Raw genomic sequence first — 10,258 nt, forward strand, 5'->3', positions numbered from 1 at the left:
TTTTTTTTTTTTTTTTTTTTTCTATTTTTTTTTTTTTTGAGACAGAGTCTTGCTCTGTGGCCCAGGCTGGAGTGCAGTGGCCGGATCTAAGCTCCGCCTCCCGGGTTTACGCCATTCTCTTGCCTCAGCCTCCCGAGTAGCTGGGACTACAGGCGCCCGCCACCTCGCCCGGCTAGTTTTTTGTATTTTTTAGTGGAGACGGGGTTTCACCGTGTTAGCCAGGATGGTCTCGATCTCCTGACCTCGTGATCTGCCCGTCTCGGCCTCCCAAAGTGCTGGGATTACAGGCATGAGCCACCGCGCCCGGCCTGCCCCAAGATTCTTCTCTCCTCACCTCAGGATTCCTCCCTTCTCTCCTCATCTCAGGATTCCTTCCTTCTCTGCTCACCTCAGGATTCCTTTCTGTGCACACAGATGGGTCTTTTTGTTGTGTTCTTTTGCTAAACAGTTTTCTTTAAGCAAAGGTTTAAAGCAGAGAATGTGTGGTTCAGGGCTCAGCCCTTGGCCCCCCACTTGCCTGTGATCCTGAAAGCAGTGCTTTGCATGGGCTTCCCACGTGGGAAGGCAGTTCCTGCTGGCCCTAGAACCAGCCAGGCTGTGAACTTCACGGAGCCCTTGGGAAGAGCTGAGAGACCAGCAGGATGGGGGTTGGGAACCCAGTTGAGCCAGGGAGTCCCCAGCCACACACGCTTCGCTGACATGTTCCCCGGTCGCCCTGGGGCTTCTGGGCATGTCCTCAAGCCTCTGGGCAGCCTTTTCCTGGTGCAAGCAGTGCAAACTGCCCTAGCAGATGGTTGTTAGCAACGCTGGTAAGGTTTAGTGTTTTGGGCTTGGTGATGGTTGGTGGCTGTGGGTAGAACCTTTGCAGTTGTCACCTCGGGGTCATGCTAGAGCCCCGTGCAGCCAAGTTGGAAACAGTGGGAGCACCTGAGACACTGGTTGGTGATGTGGGGACAGTCCGCAGGTCTCCAAAATGCCACCCCCAAACTGCTGTTCCTGCCACCCTGGAGGGAGTCCTGCAAGTCCGCCCATCCCCTCCTCACTGGGCCTCTCAGGATGAAGGCAGAGCCTGCAATGTCTTTCGTTCTTGTTGGGCTAGTGGTTTTGTTTCCTGCTCTGTTTATTTAATGTAATTAATTAATTTTACAGATGGGTCTCACTATGTTGCCCAGGCTGGTCTCAAACTCCTGGCTTCAGGGAATCCTCCTACCTCAGCACTTTTTTTTTTTGTTTTGAGACGGAGTTTGGCTCCATCGCCCAGGCTGGAGTGCAGTGGTGCGATCTTGGCTTGCTGCAACTTGTGCCTGTCTGGTTCAAGCAATTCTGCCTCAGCCTTCTTAGTAGCTGGGACTACAGGTGCCCGCCACCATGCCTGGCTAATGTTTGTATTTTTAGTGGAGGCAGGATTTCGCCGTGTTGGCCAGGCTGTCTTGAACTCCTGACCTCAGGTGATCCGCCTGCCTCAGCCTTCCAAAGTGCTGGGATTACAGGTGTGAGCCACCGCGCCTGGCCCCGCCCCAGCCTTTTGAGCAGCTGAGATAACGGGTGTGCACCACCATGCCTGGTCCCTGCTCTCATACTAGAGTTTTGCCCCTTCTCTCATACTGCTTGTGAGTGACGCCAATCCTCTTATGATTGTTGGATGGGATTTTTTTCTTTCGGGGATAATGTTAGCTGGAACTTTGGGTTGCAAGAAACAGAAACAGCTCAATTTGGCTGAAACAAAAATAGGGTACGTTTTGGTATCCTGACTGAAATGTGGAGAGCCAGGGATGCTGCTGCCTCCAGCTCTGTGCCCCCACTCTCGGCTCCTCTCCAAGAGGCGGCATGGACACTACCCAGCTCCTGTTGAGTGAAGCAGGCACCCTGTTCTGGTGGTGTCTGGGAAAGCCCTGGGATGAACTGTAGTTAGCTTGCTTTGAATCACTCTTCTTCTTTTTTTTTTTTTTTTTTTTTTTTTATTTTTTTTTTTTTTGAGAACGGAGTCTTGACTCTGCCGCTCCGGGCTGGAGTGCAGTGGTCCGGATCATCAGTCTCCTGAAGCTCCTGCCTCTCCGGGTTCGACGCCGATTCTCCTGCCTCAGTCATCCTGAGTAGCTGTGGACTACAGCCGGCTAGTTTTTTGTATTCTTTAGTAGAAATGAGGTATCACCGTGTTCGCCAGGATGGTCTCGATCTCCTGACCTGGTGATCCGCCCATCTCAGCCTCCCAAAGTGCTGGGATTACAGGCTTGAGCCACCGCGCCCAGCCTGAATCACTTTTCTGCATGAAGTCAGAGTTGTGTCACCCACGGGAAGGGGAAGGAGTGCGTGGCAGGCAAAGCAGCATCCGTAGCATCTCCTCCTGCGTTGTCCCACATTGATACATGCTCAATGTTGATGCTGGGATGGGCCCTCCCCAACTCCACAAGTTCCCCCACTGCCCACCACTCCACCAGGCGATGCCGTCTGTCCCTGCCGTGGTACGGGTCATCTCAGCCGGTTCTCAACAAGACTCAGGGTCCGGCCAGCCTGTAACTGAATGTTACCTTGAATCCTCTCAGCACCCTTCATAGTCAGGAGAGGAGATAACTGCCGTTAAGAACAGCTGTTTGGAAAGGGGATGTTGGGCTGATGCTCCTGGTCAGCCCATTCTCCGTGGGCATGGCAGGATGAGTTGCGCTGAGGCTGCTGCTTTATACAACTCCCTGCTGCAGGAGGTGGGCCTGCGGTGGCTCAGGACTGATCAGGCTCGGCCATCTTTGGTTTGCCAACGTGGGGTTTTAGAACCCAGCAGGTATTGGGCCTCTTGTGCAGGATCAGCATCCCAGGCCACAAGCAGAAGTCAGCTAGCCAGTGTGGGTCTGACATCCTGAATGACTGGGTGCTGTGCATCTGTCTGGATCTCAGTTGCTGGCCTCCCTGTGGTCTGGCTCTTTGTGGTGGGGTCACCCTGTCTTTGTCAGGCCTGGGCTGTTGCTCTGCTTTCCTGGCACTGTGTCAGCTCAGCCCCCACAAAAGGGGCCTGTTGGCAAAGGGGTGTTTTCCTTTTCTGTCTTCAGAAGCCAGCAGTGTCTGAAACTTGCCTCTGTCTGGTGGGACCTCACTAACATCTTCCCATGTCCTGATCCTTCCACCTTTTTTTTTTTTTTTTTTTTTTTTGAGACGGAGTCTCGCTCTGTCGCCCAGGCTGGAGTGCAGTGGCCGGATCTCAGCTCACTGCAAGCTCCGCCTCCCGGGTTCACGCCATTCTCCCGCCTCAGCCTCCCGAGTAGCTGGGACTACAGGCGCCTGCCACCTCGCCCGGCTAGTTTTTTGTATTGTTTTTTTTTTTAGTAGAGACGGGGTTTCACCATGTTAGCCAGGATGGTCTCGATCTCCTGACCTTGTGATCCGCCCGTCTCGGCCTCCCAAAGTGCTGGGATTACAGGCTTGAGCCACCGCGCCCGGCCGATCCTTCCACCTTTTAACCAAGTCTCCTCAGGGTCTGGCCTCAGAGAACAGGTTTGTTGGGGTGGTTTATGCAGCTCCTTTACTCTGTGATGCAGTGGGGCTGGGGCTGCCCACACTTGCCTCTGAGCAGCCAGTGCTCGCTCCGGGGCCTGTTCTGTACAACACGTGTACAGATGGACATAGGGCAGCTCCTGGCATGGAAAGGGAGGTGGACCGACGGGGCAGTAATGGGCACCTCTGCAGGTCAAGGGCAAGGAGAGGGGCTGCCTTGCTTTGCGCAGGGGCCTGACGTGGGCCCTGCCTCCTGCCTACTGTGTGCCTGTCAGTCCCAGGTGCTGGGGACAGGGTGACAGATGAGGCGGTGCTTATGGGTGAGTGGGAAGACGAGACACAATATTTACTGTCAGGTGGTGAAAAGCACAGGCAGCAGGGATGCACAGAGGAGACTGGAATTCGGGCCGGGTGTCTGGGCAGGATGGCACTCTCTGGAGTCATCACATCACCCGCCGTGTGCTGGCCCCATTTGGCCAGAGTGCACTGAAGTGTCTGCTTCTTTCTTTAAGGGAGCAAAGCTTGTATTGGCTTGCAATTCAGCAGCTGCCTACAGACCCTATAGAAGAACAGTTTCCTGTCCTAAATGTGACCCGGTACTATAATGCCAACGGGGATGTAGTGGAAGAGGAGGAGAATTCTTGTACCTACTACGAGTGCCACTACCCTCCCTGCACGGTGATTGAGAAGCAGGTGGGTGTGCTGCAGTGCAGCCTGGTCCTTGGCACCTCTACCCTGTAGCCCAGCCTTGGTTTGGGGTCTTGCCCTCCCACCGCAGGGCCCCATTCCCCAGAGACCACTTGGGCTTTTCCACCAGGGTGGTCTTTCTTTGCCCTTGTGCTGGCCTGACGAGGGCCCAGGCCCTCCAGCCTTGGTACATGGTGTTTTGCTGGGTCCGTCAGATTGTCCGTGCAGTGCAGTCTTTGCCCCACACTGCATCCCAGGCATGACGGTGAAGCCACAAGTGTTCTGTATTTCAGCTCCGGGAGTTCAACATCTGTGGGCGCTGCCAGGTGGCCCGGTACTGTGGCTCCCAGTGCCAGCAGAAGGACTGGCCAGCCCACAAGAAGCACTGTCGGGAGAGGAAGCGTCCCTTCCAGCATGAGCTTGAGCCAGAGCGATGACGGGCAGGAGAGCCGCACACACTCGCAGCCCCCGGGCTCTACCCTGGGCACAGCAGAGACAGACTGGTGGTTGAACCTGGAGGTGCCGAAAAAGCCAGCTGCGGGCCCAGGACAACCGCCGTGAGACTCCCGATGTCACAGGCAGTCTGTGTGGTTATAGCGCCCCTCAGTGTTCATCTCCAGCAGAGACAACGAAGGAGGCTCCCACCAGGACGGTTCTCATTATTTATATGTTAATATGTTTGTAAACTCATGTACAGTTTTTTTTGGGGGGAGGCAATGGGAAGGGTAGAAATTACAAATAGAATCATTTGCTGTAACCCTCGAATGGCAAAGGGTCAGGCCCCGTGTCTAAAACTGTCCTGTAGCTGAAGCTTCTCCCCGGGCCGCGGGAGCCCAGGGAGCATGGCCTGCACAGGAGTTGTGTCCACAAAGGCAAAGTAAAGGGGTAGAATCATCCGGCGTCTCGGACATTCTCTGCTCCACCTCCCTCTTGTGCTGCTTAGGGTGAGGTCATCTTGAGTGGAGCCGAATCCCTGTGGGTGAGGGCAGGAGGACCCGCCCTTGCTCCTGGTGGGCCCTTCTGAGGAGCAGGTGAACTCAAAACTTCCTGAGTCCAGCAGTGAGCGTGAGACTCTGTCCTTGTCTTGCGGCAGGACTGGTGCGGGTGCTAAGTCAGCTGCCCACTGTTTCATTGGGAGTGGGATGCTGTAGCCCCTGACATTGGTTAGTTCTTGCCTGATTTATGCGTGAAGTGGCTGGCAGCTCAGCAGTGACAGCTTCTGCCCAGAAGAATCCACAGGGCATGTTCAGCAGGCCTGCTGCAGACAGTGGAGGGGGCTGGCCAGCCAGGGTGAGGTGAGGGCCTCACTTCTCCATCCCTCTGCAGGGCTGTGGCTTCCAGGATAGCCCTCCCTCCTTGGGGAGCCCCAGGTGTCTGGGGCTGGTCAGCATCTTGTACCCATAGAGCTGTCCCAGGGAAACATGCCAGGCTGCGTGGCTGGGATCCTGCCTGTCTCCAGGTGCGCCCAGCCAGAGGCCTTGCTGCTTGGGAGCTGAAAGCCTGGCCAGTCCGACTCTGACCTGTCTGGTCTGGTCCGGTCCAACCCTGTGTTGGTCCCGCAGGTTCCTGTTACACTTTCCCCTCTTGAAGCTCCACTGCCACGTTCCAGGACGCCCTGTGTGTTCTCATTGCTGTTCCTGGCTGGGCTGGCGTTTTGTCTGTAAGCAAAACTTCCAGTAGCTTCTCTGGCAGTACCCTGGAGGCTCCTGAAGAACAGGCCTGCTGAAAATGGGTGATAGCAACAAACTCTGCAGGATTTCCTGGAGTTTAGAGAACTGCATGTGCCCACATCAGGCCCTGAGAAGCCCCCTTTGCTGCTGTGAAGGTCGGGGACATTTTTTGCTGAGTAAGTGAAAGCTGTCAGGGAGGGGGACATATGTGTCCCTAGAGATGGTGGGTCAGCAGGTTGGGGTTTGGGGCAGTCTTAAGGCCTGGACCTCTGAGTGCCTTCAGGCAGCTGCTTTCAGGTGGAGTCTGAGGACAGGCACGGTGTGCGGGGGTCCCTTTGCCTGCATCTAGGGAAGTGGCCTTGTTATCCCTTGACCAGCAGGGCTGCCTTGTTTGGCAGTCATTCATCAGAAAAATGCACCGAAAGAAGCGTCCAGGGCCTCCCACCTGTGAGACACCATGCTGGGGAAGGGGCGGTGCAGGTTCTAGGTTTGCATGTGGCAGCTCCTCCAGGCCTCACCCCAGCAGGTGGCACCGTGAGGGTGGGATGGGCCCCACCACTGCTTCCCTCTCATCTGATACCCAGTCCTCTGGTCGTCTTTCCCCTTCTGTGGCCCCGACTTCTTGGTCTTCGTAGCCGGGTATCTAAGACATTCTATGAGGACATCCAGATGGCTGCATTGTGGGGCTGCTTCTATGAAACTTGTTTGGAGCGTGGTGCGTTGGGATGCTTCACCTCGCCACTCTCCCTCCCACGTAGATGAGTGTGGTTGAGGCCCTTTTGGAACGCCCTGCTGCCTTCCTGGCCAGCCTTTTGTGCGCCTGTCTTTGCTGCGGTCTGAGCTGTTGGCTCTCCGCCGTGTCTTTCACCACAGCCCTGCTTGAAGCCCTGAGGCTGAATACCCAGACACCCATATATTTCAGTCAAGTCCGTCTTAGCTTCCCGGAGTTGCTCCAACAAAGCAGCAAGAGCCATGCAGCCTGAAGCAGCAGGAATTCACGCTCTAGGTTCTGGAGGCTGAAGTCTCTGGTGAAGGCGTAGGCAAGGGCCCTCAGGTGCGGATGCCTCCTCCCAGCCAGGGGCCTGGCCTGCCTCCCTGTGGTCTGCACAGCGACGGCCCTGCAAGTCTTCTGCATCAGCTTTCCCTTCTGCAGACTCCAGCTCTGGGTCAGGGCCTACGCCATGACCTCATTTTAACCCAGCTGCTTCTGAGAGCCCGTTTGCTAATGAGGATGTGCTCTGAGGTGCTGGGGTCTTCAGTCCATTGTTTTTTGGGGGCACAGTTCAACCTGTAAGGGCCCGAGGGGTTCTTCCTGCCCTCTGCACATATTCAGACCATGGACTGCAGTAAAGAAATAAAGTTTAGGGCCGGATGCGGTGGCTCACGCCTGTAATCCCAGCACTTTGGGAGGCCGAGGCGGGTGGATCACAAGGTTAGAAGGTCGAGACCGTCCTGGCTAACACGGTGAAACCCCGTCTCTACTAAAAATACAAAAAATAGCTGGGCATCGTGCACATGCCTGTAGTCCCAGCTACTCAGGAGGCTGAGGCAGGAGAATGGCGTAAACCCGGGAGGCGGAGCCTGCAGTGAACTGAGATCGCGCCACTGCACTCCAGCCTGGGCGACAGAGCGAGACTCCGTCTCAAAAAATGAAAAATAAATTTAATAGACACGGGCCGGTCACGCCACGTGGGAGATGGAGTTCGTCCTCAGATCATCTTGTCCGAAGCTCCGAGGTTAGGGGTTTTTTCAAAGGCAGTTTTGGGGGAGGGGGGCGGCGGCCAGGCGACTGGTGCTGATAATCACGTCCACCTGCTGAGCCACTGCTGGGGGGCCCTGATGCAGCCGCGGGTGTCAGACAAGCAAAGACCCTGGAAGGCGGACTCTGAAGGGCAGCTCCGCCATGGCGGCTTCGCAGGAGGCAGGCAGGGTGCGCCTGCGGCCTCGGGGTGCTGGGCTTCGTGCGGCGCGGGCTCCTCATCAGCTTGACGAAGGCGTTGATTCCGGGGCAACGCCTGTCAGGGAAACTAGCCTGAATGTTAAGTCAGCGCGGCCCGATGGCCCAGGAGTAAGCAGGAGGGCGCCACAGGGTGCGCTAGCGCAGCTCGCTGTTGGCGTTTTTCTCACAGATAGAATTTTTGCAAAGGCGGCTTCAAACTTAAGGCTCTGTCACTAACCTGCCGTCTCCAAACCTGCTCGGTGGAGGAGCCTTCGGTCTCTACGGCCCCGCAGGGAGCGGCGCGTCTGGCGCCTGAAACCCGCCGCGGTCAGCCGGCCGCCAGGGGGCGTGGGAGCCTGGTCTCCCGGGGGCGTCCACGGCTGCCAAGGCCCGGCCGGATGTCCCGCCCCGGCGCCCCGGAAGGAGTCGCGAGAGAGGCGGTGCGCGCTGACAGTGTCCCTGAGCCTCCGAGCTCGTCTCGCCGGCGCCGGCTTCGCCGCTCCGCGCAGTGCCCAGCCCTGCCCCGCCGACCCGCCTCTACTGCCGGCTCCGCGCCCTTCTCCGAGGGCTGGATGATGGGCGCTTTCGCCCTGCAGACGGTGGACACCGAGCTGACCGCGGACTCGGTGGAGTGGTGCCCGCTGCAAGGCTGCAGGCACTTGCTGGCATGCGGGACCTACCAGCTGCGGCGGCCGGAGGACCCGCCTGCCGACCCCCAGAGCAAGGTGCGCGCGTCGCGGCTTCGGGAGGGTGGGGCCGACCACGAGGTTGAGGCCGAGAGGCGCACAGAATCGCCCAGGAGGTGAAGAGGGGATGTTGACCATTTGGCCAGGACGTAGGTCAGAAAGAGTTTAGAATCTTTTTAAAAAAATTATTCTCGGCCGGGCGCGGTGGCTCACGCCTGTAGTCCCAGCATTTTGGGAGGCCGAAGCGGGCGGGTCAAGAGATCAGGAGATCGAGACCATCCTGGCTAACACGGTGAAACCCCGTCTCTACTATAAAAATACAAAACAATTAGCCGGACGTGATGCGGGCGCCTGTAGTCCCAGCTACTCGGGAGGCTGAGGCAGTAGGATGGCGTGAACCCGGGAGGCGGAGCTTACCGTGATTCGAGCTCGCACGACTGTATTCCAGCCTCGGCGATAGAGCGACTCCGTCTCAAAAAAAAAAATGTATATATATTATTTTTTTCTGAAATAAGGTCTTGCTCTGTCACCCAGGCTGGAGTGCAGCCTTGGACTCCAGGGCTCAGGGCATCCTCCCGCCTCAGCCTGCTGAGTAGCTGGGACCACAGGCAGGCGCCACCGCCCCCGGCCAACATTAGAATCTTGAGAGCAGAAAGTCTTCTATACACAGGTGTGGCCCAAGCTAATGGATGGAATCTACAGTAAAGAGAAAGTGGGAATTATACCTTAACTTCTGGTAGGTACATATTAGAATTCAAACTGGGCACTGAACAACAGGCCTAAGTCAGGACCATCCCAGGCAAACTGGGTTCTGTGGTTACCCTAGCCATAGCTGGTCCCTGTTGGCCAGCTGAGAAGGAGCCTTCTCTGCCGGATCCAGGAGTGTTCACCTACTCATTCATCATATGCAGGAAAATAGACGTTTCTGCAGCTCAGACAACCAGAGGTTCTTCCAGGCAGAATTCCCCTCCGTCAGTCTTGGCAAACCTTTGAGTTCCTCGGATCCCTTTTCCCATCCCTTGGGTTCCTTGGTGTCTTGGGGTAATCAGAGAATACCGCTGCATTTTTTGTAGGGTGGAATGGAAGTTGAGGAGCCTCGAGTCCGCTTAGGCCGTCTCTTCCTATACAGTTTCAGTGAGAACAACTCTACTCACCCTCTGGTCGAGGTCCAGAGAAAAGATACTTCTGCAATCCTGGACATGAAATGGTACAACTGTGATAATCCCACTGGGTCTAGAATTTGTCATGAGTGGCAATCAGGGGAGCCTGATGCTTGATGCCTTCAGCAAGACAGGCATTGCGTCTCAACTTTGGGTTTATTTCTTGGCTGTCCTGCCTACCTCCCACTTGGGGAGTGCTTTACCTGGGGCTTATTTCCTTTGTCATGTTGCAGCCAGGAAGTGATGGGAATTTTCTGACTTCAGAACCTGGGGCGTCTTTTGTTTGAGAACACAATGGTAGGCTCTAGCCCACTTTTGGAGCTGAGATTTAAATGCAGTCGTGTGTGGCATAATTCTGTTTTGGTCAACAATGGGGCACATGTACCATGGTGGTGCCTTAATGTAATGGAACTGCCTTATACAGGTGCACCACTTTTTATCCTTTTTGATTTTTTTTTTTTTTTTTTTTTTGAGACCGGGTCTTGTTCTGTTGCCCAGGCTGGAGTGCAGTGGCACGATCATAACTCACTGCAGCCTTGAACTCCTGGGCTCAAGCAGTTCTCCATCTCAGCCTCTCCAGTAGCTGAGACTTCAGGTACGTGCCACCACGTCTCTTTTTTTTTTTTTTTTTTT

The 10,258-nt window shown here is 55.9% G+C and overlaps 2 protein-coding genes across 5 annotated transcripts in view; both read left to right on the forward strand.

Annotated features, from left to right (window-relative positions):
• The window catches only part of ZMYND19 (zinc finger MYND-type containing 19), a 12,675-nt gene extending 7,597 nt beyond the window's left edge, over positions 1–5,078 (forward strand). For all 3 annotated transcript variants that reach the window (XM_017893165.1, XM_017893163.1, XM_017893164.1), the window contains 2 exons: positions 3,996–4,176; positions 4,464–5,078. In XM_017893165.1, the coding sequence (XP_017748654.1) occupies positions 3,996–4,176; positions 4,464–4,607 (325 nt within the window). In that variant the 3' untranslated portion in view covers positions 4,608–5,078. The remainder of the gene's footprint in view (positions 1–3,995; positions 4,177–4,463) is intronic.
• A 3,121-nt stretch (positions 5,079–8,199) lies between these two features.
• Positions 8,200–10,258, forward strand: part of DPH7 (diphthamide biosynthesis 7) — an 18,225-nt gene continuing 16,166 nt past the window's right edge. For both annotated transcript variants that reach the window (XM_017893209.1, XM_017893210.1), the window contains exons 1-2: positions 8,200–8,504; positions 9,539–9,672. In XM_017893209.1, coding sequence (XP_017748698.1) covers positions 8,352–8,504; positions 9,539–9,672 — 287 coding nt within the window. In that variant the 5' untranslated portion in view covers positions 8,200–8,351. The remainder of the gene's footprint in view (positions 8,505–9,538; positions 9,673–10,258) is intronic.

The sequence above is a fragment of the Rhinopithecus bieti genome, unplaced genomic scaffold, assembly GCF_001698545.2.
Source record: "Rhinopithecus bieti isolate Rb0 unplaced genomic scaffold, ASM169854v2 scaffold_23276, whole genome shotgun sequence".
Classification (NCBI taxonomy): Eukaryota; Metazoa; Chordata; class Mammalia; order Primates; family Cercopithecidae; genus Rhinopithecus; species Rhinopithecus bieti.